This window comes from Eleginops maclovinus, chromosome 20, assembly GCF_036324505.1.
Source record: "Eleginops maclovinus isolate JMC-PN-2008 ecotype Puerto Natales chromosome 20, JC_Emac_rtc_rv5, whole genome shotgun sequence".
Classification (NCBI taxonomy): domain Eukaryota; kingdom Metazoa; phylum Chordata; class Actinopteri; order Perciformes; family Eleginopidae; genus Eleginops; species Eleginops maclovinus.
In genome coordinates, this window is record NC_086368.1 from 1,038,228 (window position 1) to 1,051,102 (window position 12,875).

The 12,875-nt window shown below is 41.7% G+C and overlaps 1 protein-coding gene across 7 annotated transcripts in view; it reads right to left on the reverse strand.

Moving 5' to 3' along the window:
* The window catches only part of plekha6 (pleckstrin homology domain containing, family A member 6), a 134,296-nt gene that overhangs the window by 54,742 nt on the left and 66,679 nt on the right, over nucleotides 1-12,875 (reverse strand). For all 7 annotated transcript variants that reach the window (XM_063910093.1, XM_063910092.1, XM_063910094.1 and 4 more), the window contains 4 exons: nucleotides 11,063-11,143; nucleotides 8,821-8,935; nucleotides 8,198-8,314; nucleotides 7,271-7,343 (listed from right to left, as the gene is read on the reverse strand). In XM_063910093.1, coding sequence (XP_063766163.1) covers nucleotides 7,271-7,343; nucleotides 8,198-8,314; nucleotides 8,821-8,919 — 289 coding nt within the window. In that variant the 5' untranslated portion in view covers nucleotides 8,920-8,935; nucleotides 11,063-11,143. The remainder of the gene's footprint in view (nucleotides 1-7,270; nucleotides 7,344-8,197; nucleotides 8,315-8,820; nucleotides 8,936-11,062; nucleotides 11,144-12,875) is intronic.

Sequence of the window (12,875 nt, forward strand, 5' to 3'; positions counted from 1 at the left end):
GCATAACTTTAAGCCTTAATATAATTAAAACGGGAGAGTACATAGAAATTCACCCTTCTCACAGTTGTCATGAATAGGGAAATAAGCTATAAATACCAAAAGCAATGTTTGTACCACGCTGTAAACATGTTTATTTCTGCTGTAAAAATTGGCATTTTAACATGGGGGAGGGGGGGCTATCTAAATTGCTCTGTTTTGGAGCCAGGCCACGCGGCCATTCGATGAACTGCAGTTTTTGGCACTTCTGTATGTGTTTCACTGCTCAGTGTGTTGCCCCTTGGGTGGAATTTATCTATCCTATGGATACGGATACTATTCAACTGCATCACAGCAGTGAAAACCTTATCTACTCGAGGGAACAACTGCTCGGACTGAGGACCAGGGGACACACCGGCATAGTTCACGACATCCTGGAAGAATTGAAGCTACACCTCCGCGGAAGCGAGGCTGGAGCCCTGATAAAGGTTCTTGGAGAAGCGGTGGAGGTTTAAGCTGACTATTCCGTCATGTGTGATGGGAAACATGAACTCTCTGGCCAACAAGGGGGACGAGCTAGCTGCCCTTGTGAAGAATGTGAAGCTGTACAAGCAGTGCAGTCTAATGTGCTTTACGGAGACATGGCTCACTAGCAACATTTCGGATGCTAACGTGGAGCTAAGCAGCTTCACTATCGTTCGGGCGGACAGAGATCCATGCTAAGCGGCAATGAAAAGGTGGGGGCCTCGCGCTGTTCATTAACAACAAGTGGTGCAACTCAGGACATGTGACTGTGAAAGAGTTAATTTGCTACCCAGACATCGAGCTGCTAGCTGTTAGCCTACATACAGGGGGAAACTCAAGGTCAAGCTGAGAGAGGCAAAGGAGGAATACAGAAGGAAGGTGGAACAGAAGTTGCAGGAGAAAACTTAAAGGAGGTCTGGGATGGCATGAAAACGATCACAGGATGCAAGAAGAGGAGTAGCACAGCGGAGGGAGACGGAGGCCAATGGAGGCAGAGCTTAACAGTTAAATCTCTTACAATAGGTTTGACCGCCAGGCTCCTGTGGCAACAGCCTGTCCACCCCCCACAGCTACTCCTACCTGTCCACCCCATGCCCCCCACTCACTTTCACCCCCATCATCAACGCTGCTGCACATCCCCCTCATGCCGGGACCACAGACTTAGTGGCCAAAGACAAAGAGACTCCCTTAGCCCCCACCATCACGGCAGACCAGGTCAGGGGAGAATTGAGGAGACTTCACCAGGGAAAGGCAGTTGGACCTGACAGAGTGTGTCCAAGACTGCTCAAAGCCTGCGCTGCTGAACTGGGGGAGCCTCTCCAACACCTCTTTAACCTGAGCCTCCGACTTGGAAAAGTCCCGGTAATATGGAAGACATCATGCCTCATCCCCGTTCCAAAGAAGCCACACCCAAGTGAGCTTAACGACTTCAGGCCAGTCGCTTTAACATCACACATGATGAAGACCATGGAGCGACTGGTACCTCACATCCTCAAACCACAGGTTCACTACGGAATCAACCCGCTGCTGTTTGCGTACCAGAAGAAGGTGGGCGTGGAAGACGCTGTCATATAGCTGCTGCACAGAACACACTCTCACCTGGACAAGGGGAAAGGTGCCGTGAGAATCATGTTTTTTGACTCCTCCAGTGCCTTCAACACCATCCAGTCCATGCTCCTGCAGATGGGGGTGGACACCCACCTGGTATCCTGGATCACAGACTACCTGTCAGAGAGGCCACAGTTCGTCAGATTGAAAGACTGTTTCTCTGACACTGTGGTCAGTAACACCGGAGCACCACAGGGAACTGTGCTGTCACCCATCCTGTTCACCCTGTATACGTCAGACTTCTGCTACAACACGTAGTCATGCCACATGCAGAAGTTTTCGGACAAAACCACAATTGTGGGGTGTATCAGGGATGGGCAGGAGGCAGAGTACAGGAACCTGGTGGATGACTTTGTGCAATGGTGCAAGCATAACCATCTGCAACTCAACACTTCAAGGAGATCAAGGAGATCAAGGAGATGGTGGTGGATTTCCGCAGGTCAAAGCCCACTCTGCTGCCAGTCTGCATAGAGGGGGCTAATTTGGAGGTGGTCAACACATACAAGTACCTGGGGATACACCTGGACAATAAACTGGACTGGTCAGCTAACACTGATGCACTCTACAAGAAAGGGCAGAGCTGGCTCTACTTCATGAGGAGGCTGCGGTCCATCAATGTCTGTCGCAAGCTCCTCTGTATGTTTTAGCAGTCTGTTGTCGTGTTATCTTTTATGCTGTGGTATGTTGGGGAGGCAGTATTAAGAAGAAGGATGCTGGGCGACTGGACAGGCTGGTAAAGAAAGCTGGCTCTGTTGCTGGCTTTGAACAGGAGGGTATCAAAGCTACTGCAGAGCGAACGACACTGAACAGACTGTTCACCATCCTGGACAATGATTGTCATCCACTGCACAGCACCTTCACAAAGCAGAGGAGCATGATCAGCTCAAGACCAAGGGCACTGTCATGCTCAACGGACAGGCTGGGGAAGTCATTTGCACCCAGTGCTAAACATCTCTACAATGTGTCACTAAGCGGTAGAGGAGATCTCCCTCTCCACCACTTCCATTTCCACTGCCACTTATAACAATGTTTGTTGTCTGACTGTCTACTGGCTATATTAGCCCATAAGCACACACCCCTCCCTCCTTCCCTCAACCTGGACTGTGTCCTAACCTTTTAAAAAACTTTTTTTTTTTACTTTCAACTTATTACATGGTCTACTTCACCATGGCACACATTCTCCTTGAGCACCTTACAATGCACAATGAATCACAGGGCCAAGCCCTGCCACTGCAAGCGTCCTATGCCTATACTTTTTCTATTTACATTCATGTTTATGTTGTATGTGTATGTTGTGTGTGTTGTCTATAAGCTACTGGAGACCTTGAATTTCCCTCGGGATCAATAAAGTATCTACCTACCTACCTACCTACTTAACAGCAGCACAAGGTGGAATTCATGGTGGATGAAATCAATAGGACTGAATCCAGAAGAAACGGCAAATAGGATCCATTTCACAACAATTTGCACAGTGGGAACCTTTAGGAGCTGCATCCATTCGAAGGGAGACAATTGCCTGAGCATGAGTGGTTCACAGACAAGCTGAAGTTACCCTATTGGTCACTTGGTCCCAGGATGGAGAACCAATTCAAAACGTTTTCCTCCTCCTCTGAGCAGGTTGTCCAAACTATGGCCCGGGGGCCAAATGCGGCCCGTTGTCAATTTTAAGTCGGCCCTCAGCAAATTCAAAAAATATAATGGAATATGGCCCACACATGAAACTTGTGCTTGTCTTGTATTGTACTTCTTGAATATATATGTAAACATATACAGTGGGGCAAAAAAGTATTTAGTCAGCCACCAATTGTGCAAGTTCTCCCATTTAAAAAGATGAGAGAGGCCTGTCATTTTTATCATAGGTACACTTCAACTATGAGAGACAGAATGAGAAAAAAAAATCCAGGAAATCACATTGTAGGATTTTTAATGAATTAATTGGTAAATTCCTCTGTAAAATAAGTATTTGGTCACCTACAAACAAGCAAGATTTCTGGCTCTCACAGACCTGTAACCTCTTCTTTAAGAGGCTCCTCTGTCCTCCACTCGTTACCTGTATTAATGGCACCTTTTTGAACTCGTTATCAGTATAAAAGACACCTGTCCACAACCTCAAACAGTCATACTCCAAACTCCACTATGGCCAAGACCAAAGAGCTGTCAAAGGAGACCAGAGACAAAATTGTAGACCTGCACCGGGCTGGGAAAACTGAATCTGCAATAGGTAAGCAGCTTGGTGTGAAGAAATCAACTGTGGGAGCAATTATTAGAAAATGGAAGACATACAAGACCACTGCTAATCTCCCTCCATCTGGGGCTCCACGCAAGATCTCACCCCGTGGGGTCAAAATGATCACAAGAACGGTGAGCAAAAATCCCAGAACCACACGGGGGGACCTAGTGAATGACCTGCAGAGAGCTGGGACCAAAGTAACAGAGGCTACCATCAGTAACACACTACGCCGCCAGGGACTTAAATCCTGCAGTTCCAGACGTGTCCCCCTGCTTAAGCCAGTACATGTCCAGGCCCGTCTGAAGTTTGCTAGAGGGCATTTGGATGATCCAGAAGAGGATTGGGAGAATGTCATATGGTCAGATGAAACCAAAATAGAACTTTTTGGTAAAAACTCAACTCGTCGTGTTTGGAGGAGAAAGAATGCAGAGTTGCATCCAAAGAACACCATACCTACTGTGAAACATGGGGGTGGAAACATCATGCTTTGGGGCTGCTTTTCTGCAAAGGGACCAGGACGACTGATCCGTGTAAAGGAAAGAATGAATGGGGCCATGTATCGTGAGATTTTGAGTGAAAACCTCCTTCCATCAGCAAGGGCACTGAAGATGAAGCGTGGCTGGGTCTTTCAGCATGACAATGATCCCAAACACACCGCCAGGGCAACGAAGGAGTGGCTTCGTAAGAAGCATTTCAAGGTCCTGGAGTGGCCTAGCCAGTCTCCAGATCTCAACCCCATAGAAAATCTTTGGAAGGAGTTGAAAGTCCGTGTTGCCCAGCGACAGCCCCAAAACATCACTGCTTTAGAGGAGATCTGCATGGAGGAATGGGCCAAAATACCAGCAACAGTGTGTGAAAACCTTACAGACTTACAGAAAACGTTTGACCTCTGTCATTGCCAACAAAGGGTATATAACAAAGTATTGAGATGAACTTTTGTTATTGACCAAATACTTATTTTCCACAATCATTTGAAATAAATTCTTTAAAAATCCTACAATGTGATTTCCTGGATTTTTTTCCCCCATTCTGTCTCTCATAGTTGAGGTATACCTATGATAAAAATGACAGGCCTCTCTCATCTTTTTAAATGGGAGAACTTGCACAATTGGTGGCTGACTAAATACTTTTTTGCCCCACTGTATAACACAGTAGTATTATTGTATATATGAGCCCACTTTTCAAATAAATGCAGTCTATTAAAGTTGAAAACATGTTCGAACAAATCTAAGTTGATAAGAAAAAAGCCCAATAACTTATTTACATAAAAAGCTTGAAATATACCCTCCATATTTCCCCTTAATTTAAGCAATCGGAAGCTCCTGTTTTAAGGAAAGAGCTGCCAACTGAATAAATGAAACCCTATGAAGAGCTGTGATGTAGGCTGTTTTTTTCTTAAAGCATAGTTGACCTACATTTGATTGATTGTGCTAACTTATAACTCACTTTATGAGGCAATATACCTTACCTCTAGTGAGGGGCCCAGCCCTTTGTATGTTTTTCTGTATGTGGCCCTCGGAGGAAAAAGTTTGGACACCCCTGTATTAAACTAATAGTTATGTGAAATCTGTTAATTAATACATTTCATTTTGGTTAATGTTTCAGTTTTTCAGTGAGGTTTAATCCACACTGGGCTTCAACAGAGCCGCGTGGAACTATTGAGCCATGGATGCTCACCATAAACATCATGACGATAGGAATGTTTTTTTCTGTCTGTTAAAACTAACAGGGACGGCCTCTCCACGGAGATCAAGCCCGACTCAAGAGAGCCTTACATCATAGCGACAGAACTGCATTCAGAAAGGAAAAGCATGTCATGTCAGAAACAAAGGAAATGTCAGGTTCAGTTTGGATCTCTTTTATTCCTATAGAATAAAGACATTTCTGTTGTTAGTGTTGTTGTTCGTATAGGATGTGCCTTTTAAAGCTTCCTTTTGTATTTTTCCATGAAACCTAGCAAACAGGTTTTTTGTTGTGTATATCTCCATTACATAAATAAGGTAAAGTATTATTTTTCAGCATTGATCTCCACCAGCAGTATGGAAACACAAATGCCACAAGGTGATGGTTTTGTTAATTTTCAAAGAAATGTACTTATATGTGGTCAACATATTGTATTGTATTATACTCAATACTACAAATAATTCTATAAAATTCGGAAATATAAGAATAGTAAGAGCAAAAAGCTGGTATTGTATGGACTTCAACCACACAATGTCAATTTAATAACTATGCACAATCATTCACAGTCACTGTTTCCATTCTGTTTCATTATACAATCAATAACTGAATTCAATCAAAGAAATCAGGAGAGTGAAGAAATGTTTGAAATGTTTTGTGAAGGGACTCTGACAGCTGTGAAATGTGTGTTGGCGAAACAGCTTTATTTAATACAAGTACTCTCAAAATCCATGTGCTATTGGAATCAGTGCATTCAACTGAAATGGCAGTAATCTTCTCATGGATATTAAAAAACAGGCTGCTGCATTTAAGACAGGAGAAAATGCAGAATAGCCTTTTTTTTCTGGTCATGAGAACATGTTCCTGCCTCTTGGTTTCACACTTGTGTCTCTGTGACGCTCTGTTATTGCTTGTCACATCCTTGGTAAAAAGAGAGCTACAGTCCTGAGAGCAGAGCCACAGCTAGCTCAGCGACCCACTAATCTGCATGTAAGAAATACCTCTGATGAGTGTGTGCACATTCATACATCTCACACACTACTCTAACACACAGAAGCACCCCACTCTAAACAAGCTCTGGGGATTTATAAGATAATTGAGCATGTAATAAAGTAAAATACATCAGATCATTTTCAAGAATTGCATACATCTAAAGAGCTGATTGTTGTAATTTCATTCCTAAATATCCTCACATCTGCAAAAGATCTATCAGCATTATCCTACTGCAGAACACACCCACACTATAAATACAGCAGGAAGAACAGAGAACTCCTCATATGCACTCAGAGAGCACAACCTTGGACATCAAAAATAAACAGTATAGGCAGCCTGAATGGGGGGGGGGGGCTATCCTGTATCTGCTGTTTAGCTGTGTGTGTGTGTGTGTGTGTGTGTGTGTGTGTGTGTGTGTGTGTGTGTGTGTGTGTGTGTGTGTGTGTGTGTGTGTGTGTGTGTGTGTGTGTGTGTGTGTGTGTGTGTGTGTGGTGAACAGTCGTCAGCCTAGCACACCACCACTAACATCAAATATTTAAGAAATGTCGAGTTAGCAGCTACCTGACTGTAATGTCAGCAATGTGATGATATGGAAATTATTTCACACATCGTCTTCAGCTGTGTGTTCCATGTTTTTACAGAGGGGATGTACTGAAGGATCATGCTCGTAACACATCAAACACAACAAACACAAGACAGCTTCTCACTGAAAATCATAGAAGTAGATATTGAGGATTAAAAACCGAATGAAGCACAAACCTTTGTAGTAGAAGAGACATCTGTCGGTGAGGACGAACCACCTCTTGTTCCACTGCTTCACCCCACTGCTGGCCTGCAGGAACACACATATCAATTTATTCATATTATTATTGTTGTTTGATCTGATCTTTTCAGGGAATTTATTATTTAAGCTTTTTCAAACAGTCACAACTGCTGGCAAGCAAAAGAGTGCAAAGTTGGCTAAAAGTAGAATTTCTACATGTCTCCACATCCATGAAATACGAAGTCAACGTACTTTGTGTTTGACTTGATGCTACGATATACTGAAGCAGGTACACTGGGTCTAAATTAACCTCTAAATGTTACAACTGTTCTAAAAGCCCATCATATTTTTATTTTCCTGACTGATAACACTTCAAACGAACAATTTTGTTAGGCCATTTCAAATGGCTATGCAACTGCTGAATTGCAAAGTTCAGACTTAACACAGATTTACAAGATCTGATGTTCCGGAAGTCCTGGTCCAGTAGACAGCGTAAGAGGATTCACGTTGGAGCACACAATAAATAAAGGCAGCCCGAGACAAACAATACAACAACATAGACATACACACATTTCACATGAGCTCTGGATTATGTGAAATCCCATGAAAGTATTAAAAAATCTGAATCCTGCAGCTCTTTCATCCCCAGGGTGCTCTTAAAGAGTACACAGTATTCATTTTTATTTGCCCGAAAGGTACAATTGAGAAACTGTCATCCACCTGGTGGATCTGTTCATGGTGAGGATGCTACTTACAAGCTGTCACAGGAGAAGACTTCCTCAGTGTCTCTTCACATTTCTATCATGCAACATGCAATGTCGTTAATGATACCCAGATTGTGCTTCAAATCACAGTCACTGAAGTCCTTAAAAAGGTTTTCAACATGAGTTTAGTTCTTCACTAAGAGAGGAAAAAGGCTTTACCTGCTTGCACAGCCACCCCTGTTTGCTGACCTCTGCTTTAGGATTTCTGCGCATGGAGTTGGAGCGCTTCCCAAATGTAGCTGCCGTTCGAAGAGAACTCCTGGGAGTACGAGATGCCTGCAATTACCCAGATATAAATGACAGGTTTAGTATATAGGTTATGGAAATGTACACGTTGAGAGTGGGGTATACAGGATTGAAATATAGGAATATCTTTTCCAGTTATAGAGTTCATAAGGACCATAAAGTATCTTCCACGTATAGGTGCTAAAGGAACATGCACAATGAAATGGGCATAAACACAGAAGTCATGTCATTGCTATAAATGTAGCAGATACCAGCCGTCATTAACTGCAAGCTTTGTAACAATGTAATGAATAATGAAAAAATGTGTAAATTATTTTTTAACCTTTTGATGAGGGAAGTGAGGTCTAACAGGAGAGAACTTGTCTGCTTAGCAAAGACCCGTTAAGATACATGGCAAATCTGATCACCCTACTTCCTCAGGCTGATGAAAGCAGTGGCTCTGCGCTGATATCTCCAAACCTTTGTCATTGTTTAAATGATGTATTTCCTGGAACGCTACATCTGCCATAGATGGGGAGTCTTTGTGTTGTGCTCACCCTTGTGCAAGGCAGGCCTTCTGGGGACAGGTTGGACACCATATTAGCGCTTTTTGAGTCAGTGATCTTCTCAGCAGTAGGATTCACTTTCCCATTCATTTCCAAGTCACAGTGCCTGGACAGAAGAGCAAAGGCATGAGCTCCTAATAGTGCAACAGAGCATGCTGTGTACTTCTACCATGTCACCTGTCAAGAGCGGTGTGTGATGGCAGAGTAATTACTTTGCAAAATGACAAATGGTACAACTCAGATCTGAACTTGTTTGATGAGGTGTGTAGCACCCTGCAGACTTGTGTCGATGTTAGTGTTTGCCTGACAAGGACCTCTAGTGGTTGTGTGTGAAATGAATGTTGGCTGTCACAGAGGGAGAAAGCTGTTCTACGCCTAGCATAGTTCATTCATTATCAGCCAGAAACACACAGTCTGTGTATACCCAGTATGGCTCTTACTTCAGACCCATGAAACCAACTTCATCATGTTGACACTTCCAAGATTTCTGTCTAACTGAGTTATTGTTGATTTGTTAAATGCAGGTATTATTGAATGATCACAGGGTAACACAATCAAGAAGCAGCAGTATACCAATATGTACCCCCTTTTTTTCACTTATCCTAAGCACAGAACACATTCTCCACATGCAATAAAATGATACAAAGTATAACAAAATAAATTAGGTCAATGAAAAAATTAATTATTATTATTATGATTATTATGATTATTATTAATAATCATAATAATAATAATAATAATAATAGTAAGTAAATCCCAAAAATAAATAAAGAAAATGCAGCAATACAGTAGAAGGAATATACAGACGTGTAAACTGAGGGTGATAAGACACAACAATTACATAAAGGCTTGTTAGACATTTACTATATGAAATATGCCTTAAAATCTCCGTCCATGTTATTCCGTAGAAATGTAGGTATGTTGACATATACTGTATATTAACTAACATAACTGTGGTTCCACATTTTTTCCTTGTTTTTTTCTCATTGGGAAAGGTGAAATGGGTTAACACCATGATGTAATTGACACCAAATAAATTGTATAAAGAATTCAATGACAATACATGAGCTATGGTAACTAAATGAAACCAGATCAATATGTCCATATGCAGGGTAGGAGGGTCAACTGAAACAGGGAGCTGCTGGTGCCAGTTTACAGCTGCCATGTTCATGTGGCTCAAACGTGTGTTAGTAATGGCTGAGTGGCCACCAATCATATCAATCTACTGACAAGGTGGGGGGATTAATGCATGTCATTTCCATTCTCTCTCTGCATAGAAACTGCTTTGCTCGCATCCTATCACTTCCTCACAGTTTGTGTGTAACGATTAGAGTGCTAGAGATGTTTCTGATCACAGTAATGTCACTGATGCCTTATTACGGAAAGCACACTAGATTTGCTTTACCATAATGCTGTTCAAAAAGAAAAATGCATATTTCTAAAACTGGTGAGAAGTTAATTCAGCGATTAAAAGGCATTACCATCACCTATGCTGAATGGCTGACAATTCTAAGAAACATTTATACAATGGAAAGAATTACATATATGCTATGATTATGGAGGGAAACCTTTAAAGAAAGATGGACACCATTGGTGGAGGTAATAGGAGGAAACTGGGATTAATGATGGAAGGATTATAGAAAGGTGTGTGACACCCCAAAATAATATAATATGCTTCTTTAAAATAGGGAATTTGAATTTTTGAAATTGTCTGGTATATGGATATTTTTTCTAACTATATTGGACTGTATTATTGTAATATGTAGGATGATCTTATATATAACCATCTTTTATTTTATTTTATCTATACCTGTATTATTTACCTTGTGTTATTATTGATTAGATTTCTATACATTTTGTTTTTCATATTCTCATTTTGAAATGTTTGTATTTGACTAAAGTAATCACTTTTATGGTTGTTACAATGATGGCAAAACCAATATAAAAGCCTTTCACCTTATACAAGTTGTGACCTCTTGTTAAAGAAACCGTTCATCTTAATTGCAGTACTATTGGATGTACGCACGCACCGGCTCAGAGTGTTGTTTTTCTATCACTGATCACCAACTTTCTTTTTGTTTGTGCTATCAAACAACACACTTATCTTGATGACACACGGTGCATGTGTGTGGGGTAGAGGACATCATTTGTAGAGTGACATGTATGTGTGTAGGGGTAGGGTAATGGAGCGGAACATATTAATGCTGCTTAGTTCAGTTCAAAGGTCACTTACTGCAGGTAGGAGTGAAAGGTGGGCTCTTCCAGCTGGAGGGGGCTCAGTGCTGCTCCAGCTGGTCCACTGGGGTCATGTTGACTGCAAACACAGAGGAAGGAGACAGAGGGGACAGATGACGATTACATTTCTTAATGTGTCCATATAACAAACACGGCTAAAGATACCGATAAAGATACAGTTTACCCAAACCATGCTCTTAAATTATCCGATATGATACAGCAGGTATAATGTTTGCCTCAGATGACAGCAATTTACTTATTCAATGTTCGTATAAAGTATGTAATGCAAAGACATGGGCATAGTAAATCTGAATTTTCTCTTGCTATAGTACGACAAAACCTACATTGTCATACTATTTGACTTTCGCTCCTCTCACATGTCTCTGTGTAAGAGTGCATCTGTGAGTGATGCTTGGGTACATTATTGATTTTAAACAACAAGCAGAGATGTGTTTGTTCATAGAGGTAATGACAGTCCAAGTTCTTCCTTTTTGAAACGCAATTACAATATATGTATAATATAAACATTTACAAGTGTAAGCATAAGAGCACTGTCGGCGTGCCTGTGTGTGTGTGTGTGTGTGTGTGTGTGTGTGTGTGTGTGTGTGTGTGTGTGTGTGTGTGTGTGTGTGTGTGTGTGTGTGTGTGTGTGTGTGTGCGCGCGTGTGCGTGTGTGTGTGTGTGTGTGTGTGTGTGTGTGTGTGTGTGTGTGTGTGTGCTGGAGGACTACAGTCTCCACAACTGTGAGCACACACACAGAAGAAACAAGAACATCACCTTTTAGGCTCTGCTATGCTATGTTAGTTTTAGGTTTTGAAAGTCACTCAAAGGAGCATGTTTCCCATGTAGGAGCTCTCCTCCACCGTGTGTGGGGGCTGTTCTGTGTGGGTGGTGATGGGGTATGACCTTCAACAGCCAGGAATAGAACCCTGCCTAACCAAGCATATATCAATATAAAATTAAAACGGCAAGAGGAAATATTGAAATGTGAATAAACATTTTATTTTTGCTGTCAACCTTTGTCAAATCACTCGGCGTATTATGTTCTGTCTTTTCCCCACCTGTAACAATATGCATGTGTGGCCCCTCTATTCCCTTTTCTGGGACTAATAAAGGAATTCTGAAGAAAAAGAATACATTACATGACACTTATAAGACACTTTTACCCAATCAAATTACAAAGTCATTACTGTCCCACAGGAGCAGTTTGGGCTGAAGTGTCTTGCTCAGGGACTCAACCACATGCTGACTGCAGTGGGACTGGAACCTCCACATCACCACAGCTTCCCTCAATACAAATTCAAATTCATTTTAAGACAGTTTTTGTGTGAAAATGGACTCAACAAGGTGGTGGTTAGTGTAGGCTAGAGAAGGGTAAGCCTTTCCTACAGTACTTTTTTTTACAGTATTGTGTACCACAGTTATATAAACTTCAGGAAAATGCCACCATTTACAGATTTTAGAATCTGTACTATAATACAGGGTTACATCTTGTATGCAGGGTTCTGCTGCTGGAAGCCATATGAGATAATGTCCAGAAACTACACAGTGCAGCTTGTAGGGCTACTCTTTCATTATCAAAGAATACATTTCATTTCCTTCAAATTTATTTTTTATTATCTTTATATTTCTGACCTACTTTTACAACTTATTTTCTTTAAATGTTTTTGTTCACACCACCAGACACCAAATCCAATTCCTTGTATGTGTAAACATACCTGGCAGTAAACTGGATTCTGATTCTGAGCTGAACCAAAGCTTCTTCTGAACTTCTGTCATGTGCAAGGGGCAGATACCATAAACATAGTGGT